Below are 22,144 nucleotides of genomic sequence, written 5' to 3' on the forward strand. Positions count from 1 at the left end.
AGGGCCCTGGTCTATAGTAGTGTACTATATAGGGAATAGGGCTCTGGTCTATAGTAGTGTACTATATAGGGAATAGGGTTCTGGTCTACAGTAGTGTACTATATAGGGAATAGGGCTCTGGTCTAAAGTAGTACACTATATAGGGAATAGGGCTCTGGTCTATAGTAGTGTACTATATAGGGAATAGGGCTCTGGTCTATAGTAGTGTACTATATAGGGAATAGGGCTCTGGTCTATAGTAGTGTACTATATAGGGAATAGGGCTCTGGTCTAAAGTAGTGCACTATATAGGGAATAGGGCTCTGGTCTAAAGTAGTGCACTATATAGGGAATAGGGCTCTGGTCTATAGTAGTGTACTATATAGGGAATAGGGCTCTGGTCTAAAGTAGTGCACTATATAGGGAATAGGGCTCTGGTCTATAGTAGTGTACTATATAGGGAATAGGGCTCTGGTCTATAGTAGTGTACTATATAGGGATTAGGCCTCTGGTCTAAAGTAGTGCACTATATAGGGAATAGGGCTCTGGTCTAAAGTAGTGCACTATATAGGGAATAGGGCTCTGGTCTATAGTAGTGTACTATATAGGGAACAGGGCTCTGGTCTATAGTAGTGTACTATATAGGGAATAGGGCTCTGGTCTATAGTAGTGTACTATATAGGGAATAGGGCTCTCTGGTCTAAAGTAGTGTACTATATAGGGAATAGGGCTCTGGTCTAATGTAGTGCACTACATAGGGAATAGGGTTCCAGTCTAAAGTAGTGCACTACATAGGGAATAGGGCTCTGGTCTATAGTAGTGCACTATATAGGGAATAGGGCTCTGGTCTAAAGTAGTGCACTATATAGGGAATAGAGCTCTGGTCTATAGTAGTGCACTATATAGGGAATAGGGCTCTCTGGTCTATAGTAGTGTACTATATAGGGAATAGGGCTCTGGTCTATAGTAGTGTACTATATAGGGAATAGGGCTCTGGTCTATAGTAGTTCACTATATAGGGGAATAGGGCTCTGGTCTATAGTAGTGCACTATATAGGGAATAGGGCTCTGGTCTATAGTAGTGTACTATATAGGGAATAGGGCTCTGGTCTATAGTAGTGTACTATATAGGGAATAGGGCTCTGGTCTAAAGTAGTGCACTATATAGGGAATAGGGCTCTGGTCTAAAGTAGTGCACTATATAGGGAATAGGGCTCTGGTCTATAGTAGTGTACTATATAGGGAATAGGGCTCTGGTCTATAGTAGTGTACTATATAGGGAATAGGGCTCTGGTCTAAAGTAGTGCACTATATAGGGAATAGGGCTCTGGTCTATAGTAGTGTACTATATAGGGAATAGGGCTCTGGTCTATAGTAGTGTACTATATAGGGATTAGGCCTCTGGTCTAAAGTAGTGCACTATATAGGGAATAGGGCTCTGGTCTATAGTAGTACACTATATAGGGAATAGAGCTCTGGTCTAAAGTAGTGTACCATATAGGGAATAGGGCTCTGGTCTATAGTAGTGTACTATATAGGGAATAGGGCTCTGGTCTATAGTAGTGTACTATATAGGGAATAGGGCTCTGGTCTAAAGTAGTGCACTATATAGGGAATAGGGCTCTGGTCTAAAGTAGTGCACTATATAGGGAATAGGGCTCTGGTCTAAAGTAGTGCACTATATAGGGATTAGGGCTCTGGTCTATAGTAGTGTACTATATAGGGAATAGGGCTCTGGTCTATAGTAGTGTACTATATAGGGAATAGGGCTCTGGTCTAAAGTAGTGTACTATATAGGGATTAGGGCTCTGGTCTATAGTAGTGTACTATATAGGGAATAGGGCTCTGGTCTATAGTAGTGTACTATATAGGGAATAGGGCTCTGGTCTATAGTAGTGTACTATATAGGGAATAGGGTGGCCTTTGAGTTGCATTCTTTGTTATCTTGAAATGTCACAGAACAGAAGCTGGTGGTTCAAGTCATCAGATACAAGTCAGTTAAAGCTACACACACACACACACACACACACACACACACACACACACACACACACACACACACACACACACACACACACACACACAGATACACACATACACACACACTCACCCTTCCACTGCTCATGGTCAATGACACACACACACACACCACACACACACACTGTGAAGGACTTCCACTGCTCATGATAAATGACACACACACTCCCCCTTCCACTGCTCATGGTCAATGACACACACACACACACACACACACACACACACACACACACACACACAGATACACACATACACACACACACACCCCTTCCACTGCTCATGGCCAATGACACACATGGTACACCAACTTCCACTGCTCATGGTAAATGACACACACTCCCCCTTCCACTGCTCATGGTCAATGACACACACACACCAACTTCCACTGCTCATGGTAAATGACACACACTCCCCCTTTCACTGCTCATGATAAATGCATGAGGCACTATGTACAGTACATAGACAGACTGTCACACCCATTGGCCTATTGACTGACTGTGGTCCAGTCAATGTTGTGTGTTGTGTGTGTGGCCCTGACCTTCTAACTGACTGACCAATGGAACAACGTCATGCTGCAATGGGGCTTATAGAATAGCTGACTGACCAATGGAACAAGGTCTTGCCTCACACCATTGGCCTATTATGTCTTGCCTGTGTGTGTGTGTGTGAGGCACTGCTCATGATAATGAGGTCTATTAACCTCACGATAGAATAACTGACTGACCAATGGAACAAGGTCTTGCCTCACGGGGCTTATAGAATAACTGACTGACCAATGGAACAAGGTCTTGCCTCACGGGGCTTATAGAATAACTGATTGACCAATGGAACAAGGTCTTGCCTCACGGGGCTTATAGAATAACTGACTGACCAATGGAACAAGGTCTTGCCTCACAGGGCTTATAGAATAACTGACTGACCAATGGAACAAGGTCTTGCCTCACGGGGCTTATAGAATAACTGACTGACCAATGGAACAAGGTCTTGCCTCATGGGGCTTATAGAATAGCTGACTGACCAACATGGTACCTTGGTTGATTGAGGCCTGCAGATACGGTGCCGTATGGAGTGAGGCCTGCAGACACAGTGCCGTATGGAGTGAGGCCTGCAGACACGGTGCCGTATGGAGTGAGGCCTGCAGACACAGTGCCTGCAGACACAGTGCCGTCTGGAGTGAGGCCTGGAGTGAGGCCTGCAGAGACAGTGCCGAATGGAGTGAGGCCTGCAGACACAGTGCCGAATGGAGTGAGGCCTGCAGATACGGTGCCGTATGGAGTGAGGCCTGCAGACACAGTGCCGTATGGAGTGAGGCCTGCAGATACAGTGCCGTATGGAGTGAGGCCTGCAGATACAGTGCCGAATGGAGTGAGGCCTGCAGATACAGTGCCGAATGGAGTGAGGCCTGCAGACACAGTGCCGTATGGAGTGAGGCCTGCAGATACGGTGCCGTATGGAGTGAGGCCTGCAGACACAGTGCCGTATGGAGTGAGGCCTGCAGACACGGTGCCGTATGGAGTGAGGCCTGCAGATACGGTGCCGTATGGAGTGAGGCCTGCAGAGGACACGGTGCCATATGGAGTGAGGCCTGCAGACACGGTGCCGTATGGAGTGAGGGCTGAGGACACGGTGCCGTATGGAGTGAGGCCTGCAGATACGGTGCCGTATGGAGTGAGGCCTGAGCTGAGGACACGGTGCCATATGGAGTGGGGGCTGAGGACACGGTGCCGTATGGAGTGAGGGCTGAGGACGACTTGGCTGTAGTACAGTACACCATGGCACATTATGTTTCCAGTACAACAGATTGCAACGTTGTCACGGTTTGTGTTCGACCACTGAATGTGAATATTGGACAGAGGCTCCCAGAAGGACTTACACTGCTGAGAGCGATTTAACTGGCTATTTACTCTGAAATGACTGCCAATGCCAATATGTTACTCCATGCAAACTAACACTGCAGATGTAGATCGAACAGACTCATTCACTGAGGCACTTCTTTGCAAATATCAATTTAGGAAACATGTTGGTAGAACTCAACAGAAGTAAGAGTAGATCGACTGAATTCAACTTGCGTCATCGGGCATGAAAGGCCAATTGGGGTGCAGTATAAAAAGTAACACATGTAAATCTATATTTGTCAGTGTTTATCTTGAAATAGTTTCCTTGTCTTCTGATTAGTTAATAACTCCATTGGTTCCTGGTCTACCACAGTGAAGAAGCAGAAACTCACTACTTTCATTCCTCTGCTTATTTACAGTAGAAAACATTGACGCGTTTTTACCCATTTTTGTTTTTCATGATAACCAAGGCAAAAACTATTTGACAAACAGTTGCATTCGTGAGTTTAATTGGAGAGAAAAAAGTTCCACAGAGCAAAAACGTTATAAAATGTAATTTATAAGAATTCTGTTAGTACAGAAATTGTTTGCTCAGTGGGAAATTAGTATCCAACTAGTCGGTGACGACTGTATGGAGATTGTAACAGAGACTGTGTGAGTTTATTACAGTATTATAGACACTATGACCTGGATTTACTATGGTCTTCTAGATTAACCCCTTACAGTATTATAGACACTATGACCTGGGATTTACTATGGTCTTCTAGATTAACCCCTTACAGTATTATAGACACTATGACCTGGGATTTACTATGGTCTTCTAGATTAACCCCTTACAGTATTATAGACACTATGACCTGGGATTTACTATGGTCTTCTATGTAGATGAACCCCTTACCTTCTAACGACTCTTGTGTGGCTTGTGAGCGTCATCATAGAGCCAAACCGGTGCGTGTTGGTGAGAGGCTCTTAATAGATGGGTCATAACAGTTTGTTTTCAAACCGTTTGGAATTTACAAATGTTTTTTGGGGGGAGAACCGTTTTCAGTATCTCACAAACACCGTTTCCCTGTCTCACAAACACCGTTTCCCTGTCTCACAAACACCGTTTCCCTGTCTCAGAAACACCGTTTCCCTGTCTCACAAACACTGTTTCCCTGTCTCACAAACACCATTTCCCTGTCTCACAAACACCGTTTCCCTGTCTCACAAACACCGTTTCCCTGTCTCAGAAACACCGTTTCCCTGTCTCACAAACATCTTTTCCTTGTCTCACAAACACCGTTTCCCCGTCTCACAAACACCGTTTCCCCGTCTCACAAACACCGTTTCCCCGTCTCACAAACACCGTTTCCCCGTCTCACAAACACCTGTCTTTCCCTGTCTCACAAACACCGTTTCCCTGTCTCACAAACACCGTTTCCCTGTCTCACAAACACCGTTTCCCTGTCTCACAAACACCGTTTCCCTGTCTCACAAACACCGTTTCCCTGTCTCACAAACACTGTTTCCCTGTCTCACAAACACCGTTTCCCTGTCTCACAAACACCGTTTCCCTGTCTCACAAACACCGTTTCCCTGTCTCACAAACACCGTTTCCCTGTCTCACAAACACCGTTTCCCCGTCTCACAAACACCGTTTCCCCGTCTCACAAACACTGCTCTAGGCTGTTCATATCTTTTGTAGGATGTATAGTTTTGATACCAAAATGTACTTTATAAGGGTATTATACAATGTATTGCTTTTATTTAAAAAATGCCACCAGAGGGTGTCAGAGTTGAACAGGCGCAGTCCCTCATTAATCACACACACTAATGGTTGGTTATCAGCGGATACAGAACTAAATGTTTTAAAAGGGGCTTGAAGCCTAAAACGGGCGCGTGTTACTGTGGGACTCAAGAGTTCAGCTGACAGCGTCACGCGCTGCTTTGAAGTAGGCACTTGGGTTGAGAGACAGACATGACAGCACAAAACGTGGTCAAAAGCAAAGGCTGCTTTGTAATATAATGTCTAATCTGTTTCATTTGGGGGGGGGGATAAGGTTAGTGGACTGTACAGGCTATAGGTTAGTGGACTGTACAGGCTATAAACACAACGCTAACTCACACGTCATCATGCCATGGGGTGTGGATGCATAGAGTAACTGTAATGGAAATGGTTACCTTCTCTCTCCCTGCAGCATATATGAGCTGCGGAAAAATCCCAGGAGTTCACTTTCTATTTGAGCGTCGAAAGTAATGTTTACTTTATACGTCCTCATGGGCTTCAGTTCCCTGTGCAAAGCGATCACATAAACCTGGTTTCCCGGGTAATGGAATTGGCGGTGGATTCTCATGACACCGGGTTTTTTATTATCCGAGTAAACCGCCACTTTCTCCACCTCGAGGCGGTCGGTGTGAAGCACTATGAATTTGGTAGAGTTCACACACTCGAATTCAATGTTCACTTCCCCGGAGAAAGTAAAGTTATCCATGTACACTGAGAGACGCAGGTCGTAGTGCCGGGGCCGGAGAGATGTCGGTAACCGGAGGTGTCTCCACGGCTGGGCTTCTTCATCTTTGTGGTTCCCGTTCCCATCCCGTGACCCGTTGAACTTGGCGTTAGAGCCATTGCCCCCTCGTGAGCTGCTCTCCCCCGCGCACTCCTCGAACCGGACGCTGAGGAGAACCGCGATGGCCGTGACGACGATGAGGGTGAGGATGGAGATGGCGAACCCCAGGACCAGTTTCTTGTGGACGGTGATGCTTCGCTCCGTGGTCCGGGGCCGAACCACCATGCTATCAGCCCATTGGTCCGACAGGCCTCTGCCGTTCCTCATGTTATTATCCTCTATCCCCATCGGAGTGAATGATAAGCCCTTGCTGCCACGCTTATCCTCCAAAGACATACTCTGCCGAATCAGAATATGAGGCTTGGTTGGGGTCCGGGCGCAAAAGGGAAACGAAATCCCGATAACAGAGTGTCATCAGTCAGGTCTAATAGCTGCCACTTAGAATAGTCAGAAATATGTCGCGGAGATGAGCACAGCTGATGCCCTGTTGAAGTGCCCAGCGGTAGCAATGCGACGCGGAATCATAAAAGTGCCCGAAATCAACTTTCCTGATAGATTGAAATCACGGTTTAAATCACAAGCACGGGTATTGGAGTTTAATATGCTATCCTAATTGTTATCTATCTGCCTTCACGGCCTCCATCTCCGCGCACACAAAGTGTTGCACAGAACACAATCCATCGCGGGGACTGATGCTGCCGCTGCTGCTGGTGCTGATGATGCTGTCACTGATGGTCCTCACCCTCCGAGCTGTGTGCTCATATTGAGAGCTGCTCCCACATCTACAATATAAAGGACTCTCTCTCTCTCGCTCCGTCTCTCTCTCTCTCTCTTTCGCTCTCTCTCTCTCTCTCTCTCTCTCTCTCTCTCTCTCTCGCTCCGTCTCTCTCTCTCTCTCTCTCTCTCTCGCTCCGTCTCTCTCTCTCTCTCTTTCGCTCCGTCTCTCTCTCTCTCGCTCTCTCTCTCTCTCTCTCTCATTCAGCGCCGTAGGAATCTCAGCCTACTTCTTGTAAGAAGGAACTCACGACGGATTTCAACCAGTTAGGAGAAAAAAAACAATTACCAACGACAGAGAGCGAATGAATTTCCCAGCCCCTCTTGCTTTGCCAGAGAACAAATAGACCTAGATCATTGCGAAATGCGCAGTAGGACAGAGTAGGAGAGCTCTCCCTCCCTCAGTGCAGAATAGCGGGCTCATCTCCTCACTGTAGGATGGATAGAAACAACGCCTCGTCAGGAAATTATATAGGTCTATGTGGGAAAAGACTTCAACTGTAGTCAGGAGGGGGGGCTACGGCAGGCTACACACAGCGGTGGTGCAGCAGCCAACCCCGTCGGGCTGCCTGCCACCTATTCACAGCCTACCTAAATAGACTACATCATGGCATTCATGCTGAGCGTGATAATGACGGTAGTAGCCTGTTTTAACACCAGTAGCAATAATACCATAGCCTATCTGCAACATTTACGCACGGACATTACGCACGGATTTAAGGGGTAATTTTGACACGAGCATAAATCTAAATGATGTGATACATTGTATAAAAAAAATAATTCATAATCTCAGAAACACTTTATAACAGTGTCCAGTGACTCCAGAGGAGTGATATCAATGGCTGTGGTCTCCTGTACAGTCATTTGATGTTCGCCATCTTGTGGACCTGGAACAAAGCGCAGCCTAATTGTTGAATAATTTTCTAGCCAGTAATGCACACGGACGGTGTTATTATTCCTATTTCCCGTTAACACTTTTCTCAAACCAGCTCAACTAATAGTCACACACGAGTCTGTAGAAGATACCTCTCGCTGTGTTTTGTCATCGGTCTGGAGGCCTGGAATAGAACACGTATAATGAGAATTATCTATTCAGCCCCAAGTAAGAAAATATAGTTACAAGAACAACATACTGACACTTGATTAGGTCGTTATTTGATTCAGAGTTAGCAGCAGTGGGTCTTCCTGTTGAATCTCCAAGTAGGAACGTTTCTCTAAAATCCTACAAAATCCATCTGATTACTGAACAAACATAGAGATGTGGACAGTAACAACCAATATCTGTTTATATCCACACTGTGCATTGGCACCACAAACTGCAAACATGCCATACAATACACTATCCCTGGAAAAGCTCATTAACAGTGACTAATGGTGTTATACCAATGTGTGACCCAAATGGCACCCTTTTTCCCTATATAGTGCACTACTTTAGACCAGGGTCCATAGGGTCCACTGTATAATAGTGCACTACTTTAGACCAGGGTCCATAGGGTCCACTGTATATAGAATAGGGTGCTGTTTGGGACACAAGCCATATCAGCAGCTCGCCGCCTCTCCCTCAGTAACAGTTTAACCGGAGTGAGACAGACCGAGGTGAAACAGTCACCACATCTGTAATCGACATGGAGAACGAGGAACTCTCCCAGCACAAAGTAATCAATACGAGTCCTTAACGACGCCAGCAGCAGCCAGACCCAGCAGCAGCCAGACCCAGCAGCCGGACCCAGCAGCCAGACCCAGCAGCAGCCAGACCCAGCAGCCAGCCAGCAGCAGCCAGACCCAGCAGCCAGACCCAGCAGCCAGACCCAGCAGCAGCCAGACCCAGCAGCCAGACCCAGCAGCCAGACCCAGCAGCCAGACCCAGCAGCAGCCAGACCCAGCAGCAGCCAGACCCAGCAGCCAGACCCAGCAGCCGTTTAGCTGTGTATGGAGGGGAATGGTTCACCATTCATATTTACACTAACTCTCCAAGGTTTTCAGATGTCTATGAAATATGACCTAGAATTAATGATAATATGATGAAATAGTTTTCCTTGCAAACACAAAAAAACAAAACAAGGTAATTGATTATGTTAAAAAGCAGCTTTTTCTGTGTTGCTATGGTGTGGGCGTACCCCAACAACAGAATGTTGTGGGCGTACCCCAACAACAGAATGTTGTGGGCGTACCCCAACAACAGAATGTTGTGGGCGTACCCCAACAACAGAATGGTTTGGGCGTACCCCAACAACAGAATGTTTTGGGCGTACCCCAACAACAGAATGTTGTGGGCGTACCCCAACAACAGAATGTTGTGGGCGTACCCCAACAACAGAATGTTGTGGGCGTACCCCAACAACAGAATGGTGTGGGCGTACCCCAACAACAGAATGTTGTGGGCGTACCCCAACAACAGAATGGTGTGGGCGTACCCCAACAACAGAATGGTTTGGGCGTACCCCAACAACAGAATGGTTTGGGCGTACCCCAACAACAGAATGTTGTGGGCGTACCCCAACAACAGAATGGTTTGGGCGTACCCCAACAACAGAATGGTTTGGGCGTACCCCAACAACAGAATGGTTTGGGCGTACCCCAACAACAGAATGGTTTGGGCGTACCCCAACAACAGAATGTTGTGGGCGTACCCCAACAACAGAATGTTGTGGGCGTACCCCAACAACAGAATGGTTTGGGCGTACCCCAACAACAGAATGTTGTGGGCGTACCCCAACAACAGAATGGTTTGGGCGTACACCGGTCATACACAAATATTAGATTGCTGATTGGTCAGTTCATTCTCCTCAGGAGGATGACATCATCCTCTATGAGGAAATAGCAAGTATTTTTAAACAGTCTGTTTTAGCTGAATCAACAACATTATTTGGGTATGAGTTAACAGAATATGAACTTATAAAATTTAGATTTTCAGTGGTGGTGGTCTGTGACATGGTCTACATGGAGACAGTAGTCTGGTCTGTGGTGGTCTGTGGAGTGGTCTGCATGGAGACATTAGTCTGGGCTGTGGTGGTCTGTGACATGGTCTGCATGGAGACAGTAGTCTGGTCTGTGGTGGTCTGTGGAGTGGTCTGCATGGAGACAGTAGTCTGGTCTGTGGTGGTCTGTGACATGGTCTGCATGGAGACATTAGTCTGGTCTGTGGTAGTCTGTGACCTGGTCTGCATGGAGACATTAGTCTGGTCTGTGGTAGTCTGTGACATGGTCTGCATGGAGACATTAGTCTGGTCTGTGGTGGTCTGTGGAGTGGTCTGCATGGAGACAGTAATCAGTCTGTGGTGGTCTGTGACATGGTCTGCATGGAGACAGTAGTCTGGTCTGTGACATGGTCTGCATGGAGACAGTAGTCTGGTCTGTGGTGGTCTGTGACATGGTCTGCATGGAGACAGTAGTCTGGTCTGTGGTGGTCTGTGACATGGTCTGCATGGAGACAGTAGTCTGGTCTGTGGTGGTCTGCTGTGGTGGTCTGTGACATGGTCTGCATGGAGACAGCAGTCTGGTCTGTGGTGGTCTGTGGAGTGGTCTGCATGGAGACATTAGTCTGGGCTGTGGTGGTCTGTGGAGTGGTCTGCATGGAGACAGTAGTCTGGGCTGTGGTGGTCTGTAACATGGTCTGCATGGAGACAGTAGTCTGGGCTGTGGTAGTCTGTGACATGGTCTGCATGGAGACATTAGTCTGGGCTGTGGTGGTCTGTGGAGTGGTCTGCATGGAGACAGTAGTCTGGGCTGTGGTGGTCTGTAACATGGTCTGCATGGAGACAGTAGTCTGGGCTGTGGTAGTCTGTGACATGGTCTGCATGGAGACAGTAGTCTGGGCTGTGGTTGTCTGTGGAGTGGTCTGCATGGAGACAGTAGTCTGGTCTGTGATGGTCTGTGGAGTGGTCTGCATGGAGACAGTAGTCTGGTCTGTGGTGGTCTGTGACATGGTCTGCATGGAGACAGTAGTCTGGTCTGTGGTGGTCTGTGGAGTGGTCTGCATGGAGACAGTAGTCTGGGCTGTGGTGGTCTGTGACATGGTCTGCATGGAGACAGTAGTCTGGTCTGTGGTGGTCTGTGGAGTGGTCTGCATGGAGACAGTAGTCTGGTCTGTGGTGGTCTGTGGAGTGGTCTGCATGGAGACAGTAGTCTGGTCTGTGGTAGTCTGTGACATGGTCTGCATGGAGACATTAGTCTGGGCTGTGGTGGTCTGTGGAGTGGTCTGCATGGAGACAGTAGTCTGGTCTGTGGTAGTCTGTGACATGGTCTGTATGGAGACAGTAGTCTGGTCTGTGCTGGTCTGTGACATGGTCTGCATGGAGACAGTAGTCTGGTCTGTGACATGGTCTGCATGGAGACAGTAGTCTGGTCTGTGGTAGTCTATGACATGGACTGCATGGAGACAGTAGTCTGGTCTGTGGTGGTCTGTGACATGGTCTGCATGGAGACAGTAGTCTGGTCTGTGGTGGTCTGTGACATGGTCTGCATGGAGACAGTAGTCTGGTCTGTGGTGGTCTGTGACATGGTCTGCATGGAGACAGCAGTCTGGTCTGTGGTAGTCTGTGGAGTGGTCTGCATGGAGACATTAGTCTGGGCTGTGGTGGTCTGTGGAGTGGTCTGCATGGAGACAGTAGTCTGGGCTGTGGTGGTCTGTAACATGGTCTGCATGGAGACAGTAGTCTGGGCTGTGGTAGTCTGTGACATGGTCTGCATGGAGACATTAGTCTGGGCTGTGGTGGTCTGTGGAGTGGTCTGCATGGAGACAGTAGTCTGGGCTGTGGTAGTCTGTGACATGGTCTGTATGGAGACAGTAGTCTGGGCTGTGGTGGTCGGTGACATGGTCTGCATGGAGACAGTAGTCTGGTCTGTGGTGGTCTGTGACATGGTCTGCATGGAGACAGTAGTCTGGTCTGTGGTAGTCTGTGACATGGTCTGCATGGAGACAGTAGTCTGGTCTGTGGTGGTCTGTGACATGGTCTGCATGGAGACAGTAGTCTGGTCTGTGGTGGTCTGTGACATGGTCTGCATGGAGACAGTAGTCTGGTCTGTGGTGGTCTGTGACATGGTCTGCATGGAGACAGTAGTCTGGTCTGTGGTGGTCTGTGACATGGTCTGCATGGAGACAGCAGTCTGGTCTGTGGTGGTCTGTGGAGTGGTCTGCATGGAGACATTAGTCTGGGCTGTGGTGGTCTGTGGAGTGGTCTGCATGGAGACAGTAGTCTGGGCTGTGGTGGTCTGTAACATGGTCTGCATGGAGACAGTAGTCTGGGCTGTGGTAGTCTGTGACATGGTCTGCATGGAGACATTAGTCTGGGCTGTGGTGGTCTGTGGAGTGGTCTGCATGGAGACAGTAGTCTGGGCTGTGGTGGTCTGTAACATGGTCTGCATGGAGACAGTAGTCTGGGCTGTGGTAGTCTGTGACATGGTCTGCATGGAGACAGTAGTCTGGGCTGTGGTTGTCTGTGGAGTGGTCTGCATGGAGACAGTAGTCTGGTCTGTGATGGTCTGTGGAGTGGTCTGCATGGAGACAGTAGTCTGGTCTGTGGTGGTCTGTGGAGTGGTCTGCATGGAGACAGTAGTCTGGGCTGTTGTGGTCTGTGACATGGTCTGCATGGAGACAGTAGTCTGGTCTGTGGTGGTCTGTGGAGTGGTCTGCATGGAGACAGTAGTCTGGTCTGTGGTGGTCTGTAACATGGTCTGCATGGAGACAGTAGTCTGGTCTGTGGTGGTCTGTGACATGGTCTGCATGGAGACAGCAGTCTGGTCTGTGGTAGTCTGTGGAGTGGTCTGCATGGAGACATTAGTCTGGGCTGTGGTGGTCTGTGGAGTGGTCTGCATGGAGACAGTAGTCTGGGCTGTGGTGGTCTGTAACATGGTCTGCATGGAGACAGTAGTCTGGGCTGTGGTAGTCTGTGACATGGTCTGCATGGAGACATTAGTCTGGGCTGTGTTGGTCTGTGGAGTGGTCTGCATGGAGACAGTAGTCTGGGCTGTGGTGGTCTGTAACATGGTCTGCATGGAGACAGTAGTCTGGGCTGTGGTAGTCTGTGACATGGTCTGCATGGAGACAGTAGTCTGGGCTGTGGTTGTCTGTGGAGTGGTCTGCATGGAGACAGTAGTCTGGTCTGTGATGATCTGTGGAGTGGTCTGCATGGAGACAGTAGTCTGGTCTGTGGTGGTCTGTGACATGGTCTGCATGGAGACAGTAGTCTGGTCTGTGGTGGTCTGTGGAGTGGTCTGCATGGAGACAGTAGTCTGGGCTGTTGTGGTCTGTGACATGGTCTGCATGGAGACAGTAGTCTGGTCTGTGGTAGTCTGTGACATGGTCTGCATGGAGACAGTAGTCTGGTCTGTGGTGGTCTGTGACATGGTCTGCATGGAGACAGTAGTCTGGTCTGTGGTGGTCTGTGACATGGTCTGCATGGAGACAGTAGTCTGGTCTGTGGTGGTCTGTGACATGGTCTGCATGGAGACAGTAGTCTGGTCTGTGGTGGTCTGTGACATGGTCTGCATGGAGACAGCAGTCTGGTCTGTGGTGGTCTGTGGAGTGGTCTGCATGGAGACATTAGTCTGGGCTGTGGTGGTCTGTGGAGTGGTCTGCATGGAGACAGTAGTCTGGGCTGTGGTGGTCTGTAACATGGTCTGCATGGAGACAGTAGTCTGGGCTGTGGTAGTCTGTGACATGGTCTGCATGGAGACAGTAGTCTGGGCTGTGGTAGTCTGTGACATGGTCTGCATGGAGACATTAGTCTGGGCTGTGGTGGTCTGTGGAGTGGTCTGCATGGAGACAGTAGTCTGGGCTGTGGTGGTCTGTAACATGGTCTGCATGGAGACAGTAGTCTGGGCTGTGGTGGTCTGTGACATGGTCTGCATGGAGACAGTAGTCTGGTCTGTGGTGGTCTGTGACATGGTCTGCATGGAGACAGTAGTCTGGTCTGTGGTAGTCTGTGACATGGTCTGCATGGAGACAGTAGTCTGGTCTGTGGTGGTCTGTGACATGGTCTGCATGGAGACAGTAGTCTGGTCTGTGGTGGTCTGTGACATGGTCTGCATGGAGACAGTAGTCTGGTCTGTGGTGGTCTGTGACATGGTCTGCATGGAGACAGTAGTCTGGTCTGTGGTGGTCTGTGACATGGTCTGCATGGAGACAGCAGTCTGGTCTGTGGTGGTCTGTGGAGTGGTCTGCATGGAGACATTAGTCTGGGCTGTGGTGGTCTGTGGAGTGGTCTGCATGGAGACAGTAGTCTGGGCTGTGGTGGTCTGTAACATGGTCTGCATGGAGACAGTAGTCTGGGCTGTGGTAGTCTGTGACATGGTCTGCATGGAGACATTAGTCTGGGCTGTGGTGGTCTGTGGAGTGGTCTGCATGGAGACAGTAGTCTGGGCTGTGGTGGTCTGTAACATGGTCTGCATGGAGACAGTAGTCTGGGCTGTGGTAGTCTGTGACATGGTCTGCATGGAGACAGTAGTCTGGGCTGTGGTTGTCTGTGGAGTGGTCTGCATGGAGACAGTAGTCTGGTCTGTGATGGTCTGTGGAGTGGTCTGCATGGAGACAGTAGTCTGGTCTGTGGTGGTCTGTGGAGTGGTCTGCATGGAGACAGTAGTCTGGGCTGTTGTGGTCTGTGACATGGTCTGCATGGAGACAGTAGTCTGGTCTGTGGTGGTCTGTGGAGTGGTCTGCATGGAGACAGTAGTCTGGTCTGTGGTGGTCTGTAACATGGTCTGCATGGAGACAGTAGTCTGGTCTGTGGTGGTCTGTGACATGGTCTGCATGGAGACAGCAGTCTGGTCTGTGGTAGTCTGTGGAGTGGTCTGCATGGAGACATTAGTCTGGGCTGTGGTGGTCTGTGGAGTGGTCTGCATGGAGACAGTAGTCTGGGCTGTGGTGGTCTGTAACATGGTCTGCATGGAGACAGTAGTCTGGGCTGTGGTAGTCTGTGACATGGTCTGCATGGAGACATTAGTCTGGGCTGTGTTGGTCTGTGGAGTGGTCTGCATGGAGACAGTAGTCTGGGCTGTGGTGGTCTGTAACATGGTCTGCATGGAGACAGTAGTCTGGGCTGTGGTAGTCTGTGACATGGTCTGCATGGAGACAGTAGTCTGGGCTGTGGTTGTCTGTGGAGTGGTCTGCATGGAGACAGTAGTCTGGTCTGTGATGATCTGTGGAGTGGTCTGCATGGAGACAGTAGTCTGGTCTGTGGTGGTCTGTGACATGGTCTGCATGGAGACAGTAGTCTGGTCTGTGGTGGTCTGTGGAGTGGTCTGCATGGAGACAGTAGTCTGGGCTGTTGTGGTCTGTGACATGGTCTGCATGGAGACAGTAGTCTGGTCTGTGGTGGTCTGTGACATGGTCTGCATGGAGACAGTAGTCTGGTCTGTGGTGGTCTGTGGAGTGGTCTGCATGGAGACAGTAGTCTGGTCTGTGGTAGTCTGTGACATGGTCTGTATGGAGACAGTAGTCTGGGCTGTGGTGGTCGGTGACATGGTCTGCATGGAGACAGTAGTCTGGTCTGTGGTGGTCTGTGACATGGTCTGCATGGAGACAGTAGTCTGGTCTGTGACATGGTCTGCATGGAGACAGTAGTCTGGTCTGTGGTAGTCTATGACATGGACTGCATGGAGACAGTAGTCTGGTCTGTGGTGGTCTGTGGAGTGGTCTGCAGTAAGACAGTAATCAGTCTCTGGTGGTCTGTGGAGTGGTCTGCATGGAGACAGTAGTCTGCTCTGTGGTGGTCTGTGGAGTGGTCTGCATGGAGACATTAGTCTGGGCTGTGGTGGTCTGTGGAGTGGTCTGCATGGAGACAGTAGTCTGGGCTGTGGTGGTCTGTAACATGGTCTGCATGGAGACAGTAGTCTGGGCTGTGGTAGTCTGTGACATGGTCTGCATGGAGACATTAGTCTGGGCTGTGGTGGTCTGTGGAGTGGTCTGCATGGAGACAGTAGTCTGGGCTGTGGTGGTCTGTAACATGGTCTGCATGGAGACAGTAGTCTGGGCTGTGGTAGTCTGTGACATGGTCTGCATGGAGACAGTAGTCTGGGCTGTGGTTGTCTGTGGAGTGGTCTGCATGGAGACAGTAGTCTGGTCTGTGATGGTCTGTGGAGTGGTCTGCATGGAGACAGTAGTCTGGTCTGTGGTGGTCTGTGACATGGTCTGCATGGAGACAGTAGTCTGGTCTGTGGTGGTCTGTGGAGTGGTCTGCATGGAGACAGTAGTCTGGGCTGTGGTGGTCTGTGACATGGTCTGCATGGAGACAGTAGTCTGGTCTGTGGTGGTCTGTGGAGTGGTCTGCATGGAGACAGTAGTCTGGTCTGTGGTGGTCTGTGGAGTGGTCTGCATGGAGACAGTAGTCTGGTCTGTGGTAGTCTGTGACATGGTCTGCATGGAGACATTAGTCTGGGCTGTGGTGGTCTGTGGAGTGGTCTGCATGGAGACAGTAGTCTGGTCTGTGGTAGTCTGTGACATGGTCTGTATGGAGACAGTAGTCTGGGCTGTGGTGGTCGGTGACATGGTCTGCATGGAGACAGTAGTCTGGTCTGTGGTGGTCTGTGGAGTAGACTGCATGGAGACAGTAGTCTGGTCTGTGACATGGTCTGCATGGAGACAGTAGTCTGGTCTGTGGTAGTCTATGACATGGACTGCATGGAGACAGTAGTCTGGTCTGTGGTGGTCTGTGGAGTGGTCTGCAGTAAGACAGTAATCAGTCTGTGGTGGTCTGTGGAGTGGTCTGCATGGAGACAGTAGTCTGCTCTGTGGTGGTCTGTGGAGTGGTCTGCATGGAGACAGTAGTCTGCTCTGTGGTGGTCTGTGACATGGTCTGCATGGAGACAGTAGTCTGGTCTGTGGTGGTCTGTGACATGGTCTGCATGGAGACAGTAGTCTGGTCTGTGGTAGTCTGTGACATGGTCTGCATGGAGACAGTAGTCTGGTCTGTGGTGGTCTGTGACATGGTCTGCATGGAGACAGTAGTCTGGTCTGTGGTGGTCTGTGGAGTAGACTGCATGGAGACAGTAGTCTGGTCTGTGGTGGTCTGTGACATGGTCTGCATGGAGACAGTAGTCTGGTCTGTGGTGGTCTGTGACATGGTCTGCATGGAGACAGTAGTCTGGTCTGTGGTGGTCTGTGGAGTGGTCTGCATGGAGACAGTAGTCTGGTCTGTGGTGGTCTGTGGAGTGGTCTGCATGGAGACAGTAGTCTGGTCTGTGGTGGTCTGTGACATGGTCTGCATGGAGACAGTAGTCTGGTCTGTGGTGGTCTGTGGAGTGGACTGCATGGAGACAGTAGTCTGGTCTGTGGTGGTCTGTGACATGGTCTGCATGGAGACAGTAGTCTGGTCTGTGGTGGTCTGTGACATGGTCTGCATGGAGACAGTAGTCTGGGCTGTGGTGGTCTGTGGAGTGGTCTGCATGGAGACAGCAGTCTGGTCTGTGGTAGTCTGTGACATGGTCTGCATGGAGACAGTAGTCTGGTCTGTGACATGGTCTGCATGGAGACAGTAGTCTGGTCTGTGGTGGTCTGTGACATGGTCTGCATGGAGACAGTAGTCTGGTCTGTGGTGGTCTGTGACATGGTCTGCATGGAGACAGTAGTCTGGTCTGTGGTAGTCTGTGACATGGTCTGCATGGAGACAGTAGTCTGGTCTGTGGTGGTCTGTGACATGGTCTGCATGGAGACAGTAGTCTGGTCTGTGGTGGTCTGTGACATGGTCTGCATGGAGACAGTAGTCTGGTCTGTGGTAGTCTGTGACATGGTCTGCATGGAGACATTAGTCTGGGCTGTGGTGGTCTGTGGAGTGGTCTGCATGGAGACAGTAGTCTGGTCTGTGGTGGTCTGTAACATGGTCTGCATGGAGACAGTAGTCTGGGCTGTGGTAGTCTGTGACATGGTCTGCATGGAGACATTAGTCTGGGCTGTGGTGGTCTGTGGAGTGGTCTGCATGGAGACAGTAGTCTGGTCTGTGGTGGTCTGTAACATGGTCTGCATGGAGACAGTAGTCTGGGCTGTGGTGGTCTGTAACATGGTCTGCATGGAGACAGTAGTCTGGTCTGTGGTGGTCTGTGACATGGTCTGCATGGAGACATTAGTCTGGGCTGTGTTGGTCTGTGACATGGTCTGCATGGAGACAGTAGTCTGGGCTGTGGTGGTCTGTGGAGTGGTCTGCATGGAGACAGTAGTCTGGTCTGTGATGGTCTGTGGAGTGGTCTGCATGGAGACAGTAGTCTGGTCTGTGGTGGTCTGTGACATGGTCTGCATGGAGACAGTAGTCTGGTCTGTGGTGGTCTGTGGAGTGGTCTGCATGGAGACAGTAGTCTGGGCTGTGGTGGTCTGTGACATGGTCTGCATGGAGACAGTAGTCTGGTCTGTGGTGGTCTGTGGAGTGGTCTGCATGGAGACAGTAGTCTGGTCTGTGGTGGTCTGTGGAGTGGTCTGCATGGAGACAGTAGTCTGGTCTGTGGTGGTCTGTGACATGGTCTGCATGGAGACAGTAGTCTGGTCTGTGGTGGTCTGTGGAGTGGTCTGCAGTAAGACAGTAATCAGTCTGTGGTGGTCTGTGGCGTAGTTCAGTAGTATCAGTGTGTAGTAGTGGTTCAGTAGTATCAGTGTGTAGTAGTGGTTCAGTTGTAACAGTGTGTTGTGTGATTATCAAGCCTCAGTGTCAGACATGTCTGTGATTTCTCATGGCTCATCTGTCAGCGAATGAGTACTGCTGATGCTGGGGAGGTCATATCTAAGGTTTAGATGAAAGAGCATTTTTTTTAACATCTTTTACATCTGGTGGTTCAGTAGTATCAGTGTAGTGGTTCAGTATTATCAGTGTGTTGTGGTGGTTCAGTATTATCAGTGTAGCGGTTCAGTAGCATCAGTGTAGTGGTTCAGTAGCATCAATGTAGCGGTTCAGTAGCATTAGTGTAGTGGTTCAGTAGTATCAGTGTGTAGTAGTGGTTCAGTAGTATCAGTGTGTAGTAGTGGTTCAGTAGCATCAGTGTAGAGAGAGAGAGAGAGAGAGAGAGAGAGAGAGAGACAGACAGAAAGTATGTGCTTATGTGCGCGTGTGTGTTAGAGTTCGACCGATTAATCGGAATGGCCGATTAATTAGTGGCGATTTCAAGTTTTCATATCAATTGGAAATCGGTATTTTTGGGCGCCAATAAAAAAAAATTGAACGTATACTTTTTTTGTTATATACCTTTATTTAACTAGGCAATTCAGTTAATTAAGAACACATTCTTAATTTCAATGACGGCCTAGGAACGGTGGGTTAACTGCCTTGTTCAGGGGCAGAACGACAGATTTTCACCTTGTCAGCTCGGGGGACCCAATATTGCAACATTGCAGTTAACGAGTCCAACGCAATAACAACCTGCCTCTCTCTCGTTGCACTCCACAAGGAGACTGCCTGTTACGTGAATGCAGTAAGCCAAGGTAAGTTGCTAGCTAGCATTAAACTTATCTTATAAAAAACAATCAGTCATAACCACTAGTTAACTACACATGGTTGATGATATTACTAGATATTATCTAGCGTGTCCTGCGTTGCATATAATCTGATTGAGCATACAAGCATACAAGTATCTAAGTATCTGACTGAGAGGTGGTAGGCAAAAGCAGGTGTGTAAACATGAATTCAAACAGCACTTTCGTGCGTTTTGCCAGTAGCTCTTCATTGTGCGTCAAGCATTGCGCTGTTTATGACTTCAAGCCTATCAACTCCCGAGATGAGGCTGGTGTAACCGAAGTGAAATGGCTAGCTAGTTAGCGCGCGCTAATAGTGTTTCAAACGTCACTCGCTCTGAGCCTTCTAGTAGTTGTTCCCCTTGCTCTGCACGGGTAACGCTGCTTCGATGGTGGCTGTTGTCGTTGTGTTACTGGTTCGAGCCCAGGGAGGAGCGAGGAGAGGGATGGAAGCTATATTGTTACACTTGCAATACAAAAGTGCCTATAAGAACATCCAATAGTCAAAGGTTAATGAAATACAAATGGTATAGAGGGAAATAGTCCTATAATTCCTATAATAACTACAACCTAAAACTTCTTATCTGGGAATATTGAAGACTCATGTTAAAAGGAACCACCAGCATTCATATGTTCTCGTGTTCTGAGCAAGGAACTGAAACGTTAGCTTTCTTACATAGCACATATTGCACTTTTACTTTCTTCTCCAACACTTTGTTTTTGCATTATTTAAACCAAATTGAACATGTTTCATTATTTACTTGAGGCTAAATTGATTTTATTGATGTATTATATTAAGTTAAAATAAGTGTTCATTCAGTATTGTTGTAATTGTCATTATTACAAATAAAATAAAATAAATTTTATCGGCCAATTAATCGGTATCGGCTTTTTTGGTCCCCCAATAATTGGTATCGGTATCGGCGTTGAAAAATCATAATCGGTCGACCTCTAGTGTGTGTGTGTGTGTGTGTGTTTGTGTGTGTGTGATGTGATGTGTGTTTGTGTGTCAGTGCATTCATGTGTTAAAACAGGGAGAATCTCTCTAACTGAAAATCAGCAGTGGAGCATCAAGGTTACCTACAGGTAAAGATGAGGGTAACCTTGGACGTTTTGTGAGACTGAACACGCACAGGCCTACAGCTAGTACTGTCTCTCTCTAAGGGACTTCTGCCAGGCTTGTGAAACTGCCTCACAGATGGTGCATTGGGAACACAGTCAGGCATTCAGTCAATATCAGTCAGTCATAACTTCAGAAACATAATGTCTGGTCAACCGGAGAACTGACTTCTGGATGTAGTTTGGGATCAGTTTGTCAGAGATAGAGTACTGACTACTGGATGTAGTTTGGGATCAGTTTGTCAGAGACAGAGAACTGACTGGATGTAGTTTGGGATCAGTTTGTCAGAGACAGAGAACTGACTGGATGTAGTTTGGGATCAGTTTGTCAGGGACAGAGAACTGACTGGATGTAGTTTGGGATCAGTTTGTCAGAGACAGAGAACTGATTGGATGTAGTTTGGGATCAGTTTGTCAGGGACAGAGAACTGACTGGATGTAGTTTGGGATCAGTTTGTCAGAGACAGAGAACTGACTGGATGTAGTTTGGGATCAGTTTGAACTGACTGGATGTAGTTTGGGATCAGTTTGTGCAGGGACAGAGAACTGACTGGATGTAGTTTGGGACTGGATGTAGTTTGGGATCAGTTTGTCAGGACAGAGAACTGACTGGATGTAGTTTGGGATCAGTTTGTCAGAGACAGAGAACTGACTGGATGTAGTTTGGGATCAGTTTGTCAGAGACAGAGAACTGATTGGATGTAGTTTGGGATCAGTTTGTCAGGGACAGAGAACTGACTGGATGTAGTTTGGGATCAGTTTGTCAGGGACAGAGAACTGACTGGATGTAGTTTGGGATCAGTTTGTCAGAGACAGAGAACTGACTGGATGTAGTTTGGGATCAGTTTGTCAGAGACAGCGAACTGACTGGATGTAGTTTGGGATCAGTTTGTCAGGGACAGCGAACTGACTGGATGTAGTTTGGGATTAGAAAATAAATAAACATAAATATGGTTTGTATTTACAATGGTGTTTGTTCTTCACTGGTTTACCTTTTCTTGTGGCAACAGGTCACAAATATTGCTGCTGTGATGTAACCCTGTGGAATTTCACCCAGTAGATATGGGAGTTTATCAAAATTGGATTTGTTTTCGAATTCTTTGTGGATCTGTGTAATCTGAGGGAAATATGTGTCTCTAATATGGTCAAACATTGGGCAGGAGGTTAGGAAGTGCAGCTCATTTTCCACCTCATCTTGTGGGCAGTGTGCACATAGCCTGTCTTCTCTTGAGAGCCAGGTCTGCCTACGGCGGCCTTTCTCAATAGCAAGGCTATGCTCACTGAGTCCGTACAGAGTCAAAACTTTCCTTAATTTTTGGTCAGTCACGGTGGTCAGGTATTCTGCCACTGTGTACTCTCTGTTTAGGGCCAAATAGCATTCTAGTTTGCTCAGTTTTTTTGTTAATTCTTTCCAATGTGTC

At 48.5% G+C, this 22,144-nt stretch overlaps 1 protein-coding gene across 1 annotated transcript in view; it reads right to left on the reverse strand.

Moving 5' to 3' along the window:
- The window catches only part of LOC121845914 (thyrotropin-releasing hormone-degrading ectoenzyme-like), a gene marked incomplete at its 3' end in the record, with an annotated part of 262,455 nt that extends 255,320 nt beyond the window's left edge, over positions 1-7,135 (reverse strand). Inside the window, 1 exon segment of the mRNA XM_042318133.1 lies at positions 6,015-7,135. Within this exon segment, the coding sequence (XP_042174067.1) occupies positions 6,015-6,739 (725 nt within the window).
- Between the last annotated feature and the right edge of the window lie 15,009 nt (positions 7,136-22,144).

This window comes from Oncorhynchus tshawytscha, unplaced genomic scaffold, assembly GCF_018296145.1.
Source record: "Oncorhynchus tshawytscha isolate Ot180627B unplaced genomic scaffold, Otsh_v2.0 Un_scaffold_3414_pilon_pilon, whole genome shotgun sequence".
NCBI lineage: Eukaryota > Metazoa > Chordata > Actinopteri > Salmoniformes > Salmonidae > Oncorhynchus > Oncorhynchus tshawytscha.